This window comes from Sturnira hondurensis, unplaced genomic scaffold, assembly GCF_014824575.4.
Source record: "Sturnira hondurensis isolate 20B ecotype Veracruz unplaced genomic scaffold, ASM1482457v3 Scaffold0007378, whole genome shotgun sequence".
In the NCBI taxonomy this organism is placed as follows: domain Eukaryota; kingdom Metazoa; phylum Chordata; class Mammalia; order Chiroptera; family Phyllostomidae; genus Sturnira; species Sturnira hondurensis.
Genome location: NW_028080009.1, coordinates 450368 through 464575, shown reverse-complemented (window position 1 = coordinate 464575; position 14208 = coordinate 450368). Strand labels below are relative to the sequence as shown.

Here is a 14208-nt window from a genome sequence, read left to right as displayed (position 1 = left end):
TTGGGTGGATTCATATGAAAGTTAGTGGTATACTAGGGGTCAGTGTTGATTAAATTTAGCACCAACATTCAGAACTTGGAAATCTGAGCATGAGAGGAAGCATTTTTATGTAACATAAGTTCCTGAGCATTTACTGAAATTAGGTTATGTGAATTGCTCCAGGTAAGAGCTATATTAAGATATCTGACCTGGTCTGATCTTCTAGTCCAGTGCATTTTTCAATGGACCAAGTTGTCTTTTTCCTCTTCTGTATTTGGAGATCTTGCAGAAAGATTGACTAAGCTGAAAATTATTTCTGAGTGTTTTCTGAGAACTATGAGGAAAGAATGATGGTGATGGTGGTTTTTGTGAGACCTTATATTTTGAGCTTCCAACCCCCATATAATTGAATTTAACCTGCTTTTTATTTTTTTCTAGTAATTCTTTGCTCCTAAGTGAGATGATCACCATGATTCTTCTCAATAATTCTTATCTCTTCCCACATAGTTTCTTCTTGGCTGGCATTCCAGGATTAACTGCTGTCCATATTTGGATCTCACTTCCCTTTTGCTGCATGTTCTTCCTGGCAGTGACGGGAAATGGCGTTCTGCTTTTTCTTATTCGAACAGAACGTTGCCTTCACCAGCCCATGTTTTTCTTTCTTGCCATGCTCTCCTTTGTTGACCTGGTTCTTTCCCTCTCCACTTTGCCTAAGATGCTGGCTATTTTCTGGTTTGGTGCTACAGCCATTAGCTTCCACTCCTGTCTTTCCCAGATGTTCTTCATCCATGCATTTTCTGCCATGGAGTCAGGAGTGCTGGTGGCCATGGCCCTGGACCGCTTTGTGGCTATCTGTAGCCCACTGCGTTATGCAACCATTCTTACCCCAATTGTTGTGGCCAAGATTGGAGGCGTGGTGGTACTGCGAGGTGTGGGGTTGACCATATCCTTTCCAAGCCTGGCCCATCGGCTCCCCTACTGTGGCTCCCACACAATTGCCTATACCTACTGTGAGCACATGGCAGTGGTGAAGCTGGCCTGTGGGGCCACGACCGTGGATAACCTCTATGCCTTTGCTGTGGCAATCTTTCTTGGTGTGGGGGATGTGTCCTTTATTGCCTATACCTACTGGCAGATTGTGAGGACTGTAATTCATTTTCCCTCACCCGACGCACGTGCTAAAGCGAGTAGCACATGTATGGCTCATGTCTGTGTCATCCTTTTTTTTTATGGACCAGGCTTTCTTTCTGTGGTCATGCAGCGCTTTGGCCCACCCACAGCCTCTGCTACCAAGGTCATCCTTGCCAATTTCTACTTGCTTTTCCCCCCTGCACTTGACCCCATTGTGTATGGCATCAAGACCAAGCAGATCAGGGACCAACTGTTTAAAATTCTAACCCCCAAGAGAATTGACCCCACCTGAGTATAATTCTCATGATCTAGACCTCAGGGGCCAGGGTGACCACCCCCTGTGGAGTGGGAGACCCACAGCACAGGTTATTTGCCTGGTGGGTATGGTGAAGAGAAGCAAATAAAGTTGTCCTGTTTGGAAGTTGGGAAATCTCTTCTGAGGCCTGCACTGTTTAGATATTGTGACAGAAAATTGAGAGAGACTGAAGTATCTTAATTGATCAATCAGTGACTAATTTTTAATACTCTTTTTCCCTAAAAGCTTATGATTTACTTGTGTTCACAAGAGAAATGCTTTATGAGATTAAGAAACAATTAGAAATTTGATGAACACAAACCAAGTGACTTAGGAGTTCAGGGAGAAATGAATTGGGTATACATTTTAAACATAGGAAAACAGGACATTTCCTACCACCATGACACTGATTGATACATAGCAAGCTGGTGGGAGAAGAGAGGCTCTTTCATAGAAACAAATTTGGCATCACAGAAACAGGGTTTGAAAACAGGGAGATACTTCAGAGTTTTCTGCTTATAAGAGAAACACCAATATATTCATGTTCCATCTCACTCCAAAATTGCAGCTAAAGTTTAGTTATTTATTCCATATACTTTTTTCAGGCTGTTTTTGAGATAGATGACCCTCTATGACTCCTTTAGTAGTATGTAGTTTTGTGCTCTGAGAATCATAAAACTTCTTTTATTTCTTCACTTTTAGTCTCAGGTACATACTTGAGTTAAAGTTTATTGCACACACAATTATTGTTTTAACTCTTGCGTGTCCTTTTTTGTCTTCATTCCTAATACTCTTGCCCATTTTCCTTTTGTTCTTACCAATCACTTTAGTATGTTTATTTTTAAGTATTTACATGTTCTGGTAATATATTGACTGTTATGTATTCCTAATATATAAACACCCTTCTTTAGTTCCTTAAATGTCCCTGCATCTTCCAGCCATGGTAGTCTGTGTTCTCTCTGATGTGAATGCCCATTTCTATCTTTATCCTCCATGTGCCTACTCATTTTGAACTTCAGTTCAAATTTCACCTCCCTGAAGATTTTTATAAGTAGATCAGTCAGTTGTTTTCTGAGCTGAGAGCTCTGTGTACATTTATTTTATTATTCATCACAATTTAGAATTATATATAATGATTGGTTGAATGATCTTTGTCTTCCATTTCTACTAAATGTTGAATTGTATTGTATTCTTAACCTGCTACCTAATAGGTACTCAATAGATTCATGTTCAATAAATAAATCTCATTATTTAATGAACTGTCATTCTAGCACATTGCCTCACCGGTTACATTGACATATGTGTTTTGAATAAATGAATACATAAATTTCCAAAGTGTATGATAGTAGGCACTCCATAAACTTTTATTGGGAAAATGAAATAATTTGTCACAAAATTACTGTTGCAATTACAATCACCATTAACACACTTGTTTTCACTGCTGTCGCCATAACTAACACCTCTTTAGCTTAGTCTTTTCAAATGGTGTAATCTCAACTGGTGGTATTTTGGACACTGCAGACTCACCAGAGGTCATAGTTATTCTTACAATGCAGACTCACTGCTTTGTGTAAGCGCAGAACAAAAAGAAAATAATATTTGCTTTTCTCCACCCCTCATTTGCTCATCTTTTCTTTATATTTTCTTCCTTATCTTGAGTATTTATCAGGCTATCAGTGTGATGATGAAATGATCTTGAAAATATAGAAATTATGTTAAAATGTGATAGTGTTTTGTTAGAGATTGGTTCCAAGTCCTAGAGGACTAATTTTCTAAAGGGGATAATGAGCAATAATGAGACATGGGTGCGGTCAGGTTGAAGCAATATTATAAATGATCAGGGCTTAGAAGACAAATGGCCTGGGTTATTGGGTGGGTAGGAGGAGTGTCAGGGCTAAACTTTTGGTACCTAGGGGGAGTCTGCCTCAATCTTTCCCTAAGCAGCTCCTGCTCTATGTCATATTCAATGATCCTCTTTTCCTCTGTGAGCTATCAATTTTCAATATTAGTAGTAAGAAATTAGCTCTTCAAAGAAAGGGCAAAAGTGGCCCCCCCACCAACTTTTGTCTGTGCTTCATGGATTGAAGTAGAAGAAAGATCTGCAGGAGAGGGGGAGCAGTGACAGGACTACAGAGGAAAATTCTTCAATGGATGGAGGATGAGTGGTGGGTAGCACCAATGGGCTGAGAGATGTCTAGGTACTTTTGGCCAAACTAACTCTGAACAATCTTAGTCTGAATATGCATTAACTCTTGATAACATGAGTTGTTCCGTTGTGCAGCTCTTACTCCATGGTACTGTGAGCCCTTGAAAATAAAGCTTTGCAATAAACTCATTTAATACCCACAAATGCAAATGCAGCTGATGTTCTCATTATTCCCATTTTTTTTCTAATGAAAATCTTATACTCTCTCTTAACTGGGGACCATTCATTTTATGATACCTTTTTTTCTCTGGTTTAGTAGTAAGTTCACTGTTCTTGTTCCCAAATTCAATTTTCACTTTTTTCTTGTAAAACAGTCCAGCAAGCAAACACAGATTGTTGCTTTTGATGTCTATGTCATTCATATATTTTATGCACTACCTCTCCCAGTTGTGGCTATATCTCCTGGTTGCTCTTTCTCATTAAATGATGACTTGGTCAGTATCTTGTACGGTATTTTTGGCCATCCATGATTTTGTAATGACTTCTGTATTCATGTGAATGAACCATTGACATTTTTTATATTCTTGATTTTTTTTTACCCCCAAAGGTTTCTACCTCATGTTTATTATCATGGCTTATCATTGAACCTCTTGAGAGATCACTGTATTTGTTTTCTACAGGTCTCACAGTATTCATGCTTCATGCTTTCCCACACTCCCAGCATAAGATTATGATGTGTCTCACTCTTTTGCTTAAAATCTTTCCTCTGCCCTTTAACATGACCTGCAATGTGCATGCTAAGTTTTCTGCTTACATAGCAGGCTCAGTTCCATGCATCCCAAGATTTTATGATTCTTTCAGGTCTATGACAATATCAAGCTTCCTTCTCTGTTGCATCAGGAATTTTGTATCCTCACCATACTCCCACATCTCTCTTTGCTTTTAATCCACTCTTCTATAACTAACTTAAATTATAGAGGATTTCCAGAACTCCTCAGACTGAGAAGTTTCTCCTTTTTTGTGCTTTAACACATTATAGTATTATTCATAACAGTTATAATTGTTATTATGTATCTGTGATCACATACTTAACATATATCATGACATGAGTTATGATGACAAAGACCATTTATCACATTAATGGTTTGTTTCTTCCAATATCTAGCAGAGTACTTGTATTTAATGTGTATCTACTATCCGTTGAATGAAAAATGAGGCTTCCCATAATATGTGAATGAAATATTTATTGAGTAGATGAATGAGTAGATTGTGCCTTTGAAACACCATTGCAAAGAAGAAATGTGGCCATATGGGTGGACTGATAGCTGCTTTAGCAAGGATGGGACAAAGGGAAGGAGATCCTTGGTTATGAAAAAATATTACAGAGGAGGTCTTAGCCTATCTCTTTGGGAACTTGCTGAGATGGATAGTCTGCGAATCTGTATTCATCCCCTACTTGCTGTGGTACACTGTACTTGAGGTCCACAGACCTGTCACAATTCACCAGAATAGCAGAGAGCTCAATTAACCTGAAACAAGTGGCATTTGTCTTAGGTTGGATTTTCCAGAAAAAGACTCTGAGGCAGATATTTGCATGCAAGAAGAAACTATTGTGAAGTAGACTTGGGAATGACACCTGTTGAAAGGGAGGGAAGCAGGATGGAGCAGAGAAAGAAGTTAAACCATGATCAATTTCTCCAGATTTCTGAGCTGACTGCAGGGTAAGCTCTTGAGGGGTGTGGCCCTTCAGTGTTGTTTCATACCGAAGAGAGAAGGTCAAGTCTTTGTACTCCAGTCAAGACCAGTCATTTATTGAGAGCTACACTCAGAAAGGAAACTTAATCTTGGATAAGGCAGCTCTGTTTGTCTAAGAAACAGTAACTCAATTATGAGTTTTTAACAGCCAACATTCACAGCAGATGGAGCAATAAACACATTTAGTCACAGAGTCCACTGAAGAAAGTTTTGGAAGAAGTAAGACTGTCATTACTTGTCATGACATGATACCATATATGGAGTACCCTAAAGATTCCAACAAAAAACTACTAGAACATATAGATGAATTCAGTAAAGTAGCAGGATATAAAATTAATATCAAGAAATCAGTTGCACTTTTATACACCAATAACGAAATATCAGAAAGGAATACTAAGAAAATAATCCAATTCACAATTGTTTCAATAATACCTAGGAATAATTTTAAAGAAGACGTAAAAGACCTGTACTTAGAAAATTATAAGACACTGAAGAAAAAAAACTGAAGAAGGTACAAAAAAGTGGAAGCTTATACCATGTTCATGGATAGGAAGAATTAATATTATTAAAATGTCCATATGACTCAAAGAAACTTTTAGATTTGATACAATTTCTATCAAGATATCAATGGTGCTTGCTATCAGAGAGATGCAAATTAAAACCACAATGAGATACCACTTTACACCGGTGAGAATGGCTATCATAAACAAAGCAATAAACAACAAATGTTGGAGAGGGTGTGGGGAAAATGTGACTCTGGTCCACTGTTGGTAGGTTGGCAGACTGGTACAACCATTATGGAAAGCAGCATGGAATTTTCTCAGAAAACTAAAAATGAACGTGCCTTTTGACCCAGCAATTCCTCTATTAGGAGTATATCCTAAGAACCCTGAAACACCAATCCAAAAGAACCTATGCACCCCGATGTTCATAGCAGCACAATTCACGATAGCCAAGAGTTGGAAGCAACCTAGATGCCCATCGGTAAGTGACTGGATCAAAAAGCTATGGTACATTTACACAATGGAATCGTATGCAGCAGAAAGAAAGAAGGAGCTCCTACCTTTTGCAACATCATGGATGGAACTGGAAAGCATTATGCTGAGTGAAATAAGCCAGGCGCTGAAACACAAATACCGTATGATCTCACCTTTAACAGGAAGCTAAACAACAAAACAAACAAGCAAGCAAAATATAACCAAAGACACTGAAATAGAGAACAGGCTGACAGTGACCAGAGGGAAGAGGGGAGGGAATTTCAGGAGAAATAGGGGAGAAATTTAGAGGAACATATATAAAGGATACATGGACAACAAATGAGAAGGGTGGAAATGGGAGGGAGGGGGAAGCGCAGGGGGTGGAATGCCGCCGCCCGCGGCAGCAAGGTGTTCGTGAGGTGAGGCGATGGACTTAACTTAATTAAAATAATGGAGAGGTCCAAGTGCTCCTGGCTGGCAAATGGCGAGTTTATTCAAGGAACTGCTGGCTTATATGCAGAACTACAGTGGCCTGAGAACAATGCTGTTTTACAAAAGTTTGTACATTCCCGAAGGCTATCAAGAGGGCAAGATGTTCTCACATCCTGAGAACAATAGCCCACAGATAGCAGTGTCCTCAAGATTATCTCTTTCCTGGAACATGACGCACATGCCAAGACCTTGTTCCTTCCTTCAAGGCTGAGAAGGAGAAGGTCCGGAAGATGTCAAGATACCCGCCGGCTCCAGGGACCAGAAACCAAGTCCCGCCACCGTTTTCACAGTGGGGGCTCTGTCCGCGATCCCCTGCGGCCTGGTGGGCTCCCACAGTGGAATGGGATGGAGTAATAGACAGAAAACTGTACTTGAAAAATAATTAAATAAATTTAAAAAAAAGATACCAGTGGTGTATTTCAGACCTAGAACAAATATTTCAAAAATTTATGTGGAACCACAAAAGACCCTGTATATCCACAGCAATCTTGAGAAAGAAGAACAAAATTGGAGAAATAACTTTATCTGATACCAAACTCTACTAGAAGGCCATAGTAATCAAAACAGCATGGAACTGGCATAAAAATTGACATATAGATCAATGGAACAGAATAGAGAGCTCAGAAATAAATTCATGCCTTTATGGTCAGTTGATAATTGACAAATGAGGCAAGAAACATACAATGGGATAAAGAGAATTTATTCAATCAGTGTTGTTGGGAAAATTGGATAGATACATGCAAGAAAATGAAATTAGACCACTTTATTACACCATATACATGGATTAAAGGCTTAAATGTAAGACTTGAAGCCATAAAAATCCTAGACGGAAACATAGGCAATAAAATCTCAAACATTTCTCATAGTGATAATTTTTCTGATATATCCATTCAGGCAAGGGAAACAAAAATGAAAAATAAACAATGGGACTACATCAAGCTAAAAAGTTTTTGCACAGCGAAGAAAACCATCAACAACATAAAAAGACAATCCACTGAATGGGAGAACATATTTTCCAATGATATATCTAATAAGTGTTACTGTCCAACACTTATAAAGAACTTGTAAAGAACTTATAAAACTCAATACCAGAAAAAAAAAGAGAAAAACCCAAACCCAATCCAATTAAAAAATAGGCAAAGGACCTGAACAGACACTTTTCCAAAGAGAACATACAGGTGGCCAATGGACATATGAAAGAATGCTCAACATCAGTAATCACCAGAGAAATGTAAATTAAAAGTACAATGACATATCATCTCACACCTGTCAGAATAGCTTTCATCAATAAGTCAACAAACAAGTGTTGGCGAGGATGTGGAGAAAAGAGAACCCTTATACACTGTTGGTGGGAACGCAGGCTGGTGCAGCCACTGTGGAAAACAGCACAAAGTTTCCCAAAAAACTAAAAATGGAACTGCCTTGTGACCCAGTGATTCCACTTTTGGAAATATATTCAAAGAAATCCAAAGCAGTGTGTCATCGCAGCATTATTTACAATAGCCAAGATTTGGAAGCAGTACAAGTGTCCATTAGTAGATGAGTGGATAAAAGACTGTGGTATATTTACACAATTGAATATTACTTGGCTGTAAAAAAAAGAAGGAAATCTTATATTTTGTGACAGCATAGGTGGACCTGGAGAGTATTATGCTAAGTTAGAGAAAGACAAGTACCATGAGTTCACTTACATGAGGAGCCTAATGAAAAAAAAAACCTAACTAATTAACAAGCAATTAAAAAAAAAGAAATAACTGGGTCGAGTATGTCCTGGGAGAATGAGAAGTATGAGCTTATTGAACAATGTGGGTTTTCTCTACCTCACTGAGCATGAGGTTTCCTAACACAGCCATCTGGATATACTGGCTTAAAAGTGATGACAAGCACTGGACAGATATAGTCCTCTTGGACAGGTGCAGGTGCCATTCCCTGCTCTGCAGATTTGCCTGACAACTATCCCTGAGGCAGTAGGCTTAGCTCTGCATACCTCCAGCCAATCTGGAGGATATGTCCAGGTGTGTCTGTGTGTCCTCTGGGACTCACAAATTGGCAATAACATCTCTCCTGCCCAGTGCTTTGTACACAGTCACCAGCTTTGCCTTGGGGAAGTATTGAGAATAAACTTGCCTTTCAGAGTGAAGATGGCAGAATCAGCTAAAAGTTTATTATGAGATTTCAGGTGTAGGCAAATGAGATTAGGTTTGTGACTGATGGTTTTAAGGAAGTCTATTGATGGTACATTTCTACTTATCCCATAGACCTTGAGATAGGAGTTGTTTCTCAGTTGGTTCTTATGGCTCTATTCTTCAGGTATATCCTTTCATTTGCTCTGTCCTTTCCACCATGTCAGTTCAGTGTGTTTTGTCCAGTTCCCATAATTTCTGGTCATTTTGTATACTCATTTATTTATTTAAAAATTTAATCATAGGGTTGTTTATTTATTCATCAAACATTACTGAGTACCAATTATATCCCAGCACTCCTGGAACTTGTCCTGTGACTGCTGTCATAGGCAAGGCACAGTCCCTGCTCTTCAAGGATGGACACACTGATGGATTTTCTGTGCAAGGTAATCAGTGCAATGAGAAGCTGATTAAGTGATTGGACAGGAAAGAAAAGGACAACATGCATTAAAGAATTTGGGGACAGCTTTACAGAATACAGGTCAGTTGGACTGAATTTACATTAATAAGTAAGATGGCACAATATCCATTCTTAACTAATTGTCCTTTGTGTTATGGTCAGAGAGCTGAATATAGCTCCACTCTTCCTGGGAATACAGTCCCTTCTGCTTTCCTCTTAGAATCACAGAGGAACCATTTGTTTCCTTTAGTAGTTAATGCTTAATAAGCAGCTCTAGGCTTTTCCTCTATACTCATGTACCACAGAGCACAGGAATCTCTGCTTCTGTCTTTCACCCATTACAGCTTGACTTTATTCTTCACTGCTCCACCAAGGCTTCCGTCAAAATGACGATGCACAGCTGTTCCCTGACTTCTCAGCTGGACAATGAGAAGTGGCCTTAAACTTGCAGTAGAAGAAGAGTAGTTAAGACAGAGAACTAGCATCCTCACTGTGTGGAATGTTAAGCACTGAAATGTGAATTTTTGTAAGATTATGAGATTATCCTAGGGTGGAGGGTTTCAATAAAACTATGTCACTGTTACTTGAAGTTAATAGTGGCTCTGAATCTGGAAGGAAAACAAAGGCTGGAAGATATATACCTACTAATTATTTCAGACTTTGTAGGTGCATGTTCAGAGTTTTGGGGGCAATATTGTAGTCACCACTGATTCATAAACAAAACAATTGGAATGATATATTGTTGCAAAATTCACAAGAACTGAGTTATTTCTGACTCTTTTTATATAAATATATGTACGTGCATTCCTCCTTTAGGTAACAAATATAATTATTACAGACTGTGCCCATATTTTAAGACAAGCATACAGGAACAAACATATCCAGTTTCAATTTTTTGTTTCAATGCCCTGAAGATGACTCACATGGAGAAGATTAGTTAGAGCACATATTTAATTGGTACTTTTTGTTAACACAGGTGTTAGAAACACTGAATTATCAACACATTTTGACAAGAGATATACATAGTAAAAGTTTGAAACATATAAGCAGACTCATAGAGACCAGGAGAAAAGGCAAGACCCCAGTGATCTCCTATATTAAAGTTAATAATAATAACAACTGTATTGATATAAGATAACTTATACAAGATAACCCTTAAAAACCTTGTATGCAAGTCTTAAATGTATATTTTTTTTCATGGATTAAACTAACTAAAGAATTTTAGGCTTGGATGTGACGTAATGACATATGCATTTCCGGAAAAGCCCTTTGACTGGCAGGGTGGAGAGTGACTGGGAAGAGTATGATAACAAAGGCAGAGAGAGCTAAGAAAACAACCCAGGTGAGAGGAGTTGGGAGTGTGGACTTGGCAGCGACATTGAGGGTTGAGAAAAAGGAGTAGATATAGCAGGGGTTAAAATAAATTCGACAGGAACTGGTGAAAATGTAAAAGGGATGAGAGATAAGAATGAGTAAGGAAAGTTTCAAGTTTCTATATACAGTTGCATGCATAGATAATAATGTTTGGACAAAAAAGAGGTAGAGCAAATTTGGGAAGAATAAGTCAGTTAATTCACTCTTGAATATATTGAGTGTGTGATATAGCTATTTAGAGAGCAAATAGAAAAGTGGATTTGTGTTTCAGAAAGCTGTTTGAGTTAGACCCATAGATATGGAGGAAATTAAAGTATATAAATAGTTAAAACCATGTAAAAGGATCAACTCAATCAGACAATTTAAAGAATAGTGAATAGATGGAAAGATGGAACCGGAGAATCAACAACATATAATGGAAAGGTAGATGGAGAAGGTCAGGGGGCTGAGGACACAAGGAAAACAACAGTAAAGCATTATGTTATGAAAACTAAACGACACATTTGGAGAATAACAGGTTGATTTATAACGTTCAGTAATGCCAAGAGGTAATACAGAAAATCCTTTCAAGTAGACAGTTCTAAATTACAAGTGTTTGAATGGTGGTCTTTAAACATGTTTTTAAAAGCAGTGTATGCTGACAAACACTTCTAAATAAAGCTAGACCTATCCTAATTTAAATATGGAGATGTCTTATCTTTAAAAATTATCCAATATTAAAGATAAGAAGAAAATCCTAGAAGCAGCAAGAGATAAGGAGACAGTTACCTACAAAGGAGTTCCCATCAGACTGTCAGCAGATTTCTCAAAAGAGACCTTACAGGCAAGAAGGAGCTGGAAAGAAGTATTTCAAGTCATGAAAGGCAAGGACCTACATCTAAGATTGCTGTATCCAGCAAAGCTTTCATTTAGAATGGGAGGGCAGTTAAAGCGCTTTCCAGATAAGGTCAAGTTAAAAGAGTTTATCATCACCAAGCCCTGAAATGTTATATGAAATGTTATATGTTTTATGAAATGTTGTATGAAATGTTAAAGGAACTTATCTAAGAAAAAGAAGATAAAAATATGAACAGTAAAATTACAACAAACTCACAGCTGGCAATAAAGGAACCTGAAAAACAAAAACAAACTAAGCAAACAACTAGAACAGGAACAGAATCACAAAAATAGAGATCAGATGGAGGGTGATCAACTGGTAGTGAGAGAGGGGAGTGTGGGGAAAATGGTACAGGGAGTGAGAAGCATAACTGGTATGTACAAAATAGACAGGGGAAGGTTAAGAATAGTATAGAAAATGCAGAAGCCCAAGAACTTATAAGTATGACCCATGGACACAAACTAAGGTGCGAATGCTGAAGGGAGGGGGGTTCAGGGAAGAAGGGGAGAAAGGGGAGAAAAGATGGGATAACTGTAATAGCATAATCAATAAAATGTACTTAAAAAAAGAAAAGATTTTCTTTTATGTATCTTTATTTCCTTTACTCCCCTGTGTTGCAGTTTAAGCCTCTTTCTTTTCATGAAGATGGCAGCCAGGCCTGGACAAGGTGTTAAGCCATCAGGAATGGAGATATCATGATTTTGATTTCTATTTCCTCCTTCCTCTCTGAGTCATCCATGATGGCCCTTAGCAATTCCAGCTGGAGTCTCCTTCACCCTTCTTTTTTTCTAGTTGGCATCCCTGGTTTAGAGGAAAGCCAGCACTGGATTGCATTGCCAATGTGTACCCTTTACCTCTTTGCTCTAGTGGGTAATGTCACCATCCTTTTTACCATCTGGACTGACCCATCTTTGCACCAGCCTATGTACCTCTTTCTGGCTATGCTCTCTGTCATTGACCTGGTCCTGGCCTCCTCTACTGCACCCAAAATGCTTTCAGTTCTCCTGGTTGCTGCCCATGAGATTGGGTATACTGTCTGCCTGATCCAGATGTTCTTCATCCATGCGTTCTCTTCCATGGAGTCAGGTGTACTTGTGGCTATGGCTCTGGATCGCTATGTAGCCATATGTCACCCTCTGCACCATTCCACCATCCTATATCCAGGGCTTATAGGACGCATTGGATTGGCAGTGCTGCTGCGAGGATTGGTCCTTCTGCTCCCCTTCCCTATCCTATTGGGGAGACTTATCTTCTGTCAGACCACCGTCATAGGTCATGCATATTGTGAACATATGGCTGTGGTAAAACTTGCTTGCTCAGAAACCATAGTGAACCGAATGTATGGGTTGGCAGTGGCACTGTTTGTGGTTGGACTAGATGTCCTGGCCATTGGTATTTCCTATGCCCTCATCCTCCAGGCAGTGCTGAAGGTACCAGGGCGTGAGGCCCGATTAAAGGCCTTTAGCACATGTGGGTCTCATATTTGTGTCATTCTGGTCTTCTATGTTCCTGGAATGTTTTCCTTTATCACTCACCGTTTTTGCCACCATGTACCACATCACATCCATGTTCTTCTGGCTACACTCTACCTTCTTGTGCCCCCTGCACTCAATCCGATTGTTTATGGTGTGAAGACTGCACAGATCCGCCAGCGAGTACTCAAGGTGTTGTACATAAAAGGGTAGATATTAATACATTCCAGGTATTGTTTCAGAAGCTCCTGATAAAGACACTGCCATAGCTTTCTAGGTTATATGGATAGAGGTCATCCTGCATTGAGAAGGCCTTCTAGTCCTACTAGTCTCATGGCAAAGGACTCAAGGGCACTTCATTCCACAGCCAATTGGGATGTACCTGGCTAGGTGGATGTGTGAATACTTTCCACATTCATTGTATTGTTCTGATCCCAACATTTCCCTGCTCTTTGTGATAGATAAATTTAGGGATAGATAAATTAACTCTGGATATGCCATTTTCTGCCTTTATTTAATGACTGTGCAACATCATCCAGAATGAGAATGAAAATTCCCAACCTTTGTGTGGTTTTAGTTTCACAGTGTCCTCAAAACCTCAAGTTGCTGTGAGCTCTAAGTCACTGAAATCCTGTGTAACGAATGCCTCTCTAAAAACATTAGTGATGTCCACAATGTGAGAAAACACCTTTTATTGAAGTATGGCTGTTACTCATTTATTTAAAAGAAACAAGTGGGGCAGGTGCTATACTAGGTTCTAGGAATAATGTGTTATAATCCCTCATTTTAAAAAAGTAAAATAGGTCTGTATTTTTTATTTACTGTATTTTAACTTATTTATTTATTTTTGCTTAGAATAAAGAGAATTGAATAACAACAAATGTTGAGTATGTGTGTGCTTTATAAATATTAATTTAACAAAGTAAAAGTAACCATGTAATTATGATCATTTAATAAATGTAATATGTGTTAGAGTCTGGTGTTGGTAAGCATGGTTTTATTAATAAATATGAAAGTAGTTATGCTACTCAAAAAATGAATTTCTCTTTCTGAAATGTGGATAGTCAATGTAAAGTCAATCACCTCTCATTTCTGCTAACAAGAACTGGGTTGAAAGTTACAAGAGT

General features: G+C 38.6%; 2 protein-coding genes across 2 annotated transcripts; both read left to right on the top strand.

Moving 5' to 3' along the window:
• Positions 1 to 448: 448 nt before the first annotated feature.
• Positions 449 to 1402, top strand: LOC118990829 (olfactory receptor 52N4-like). Its single transcript, XM_037051621.1, has one exon. The coding sequence runs from the start codon at positions 449 to 451 to the stop codon at positions 1400 to 1402; it is 954 nt and encodes a 317-aa protein (XP_036907516.1).
• Positions 1403 to 12304: 10902 nt separating this feature from the next.
• Positions 12305 to 13294, top strand: LOC118990851 (olfactory receptor 52L1). Its single transcript, XM_037051639.1, has one exon. It carries the CDS (start codon positions 12305 to 12307, stop codon positions 13292 to 13294), a length of 990 nt encoding a protein of 329 aa, XP_036907534.1.
• The last annotated feature ends 914 nt before the right edge of the window (positions 13295 to 14208 follow it).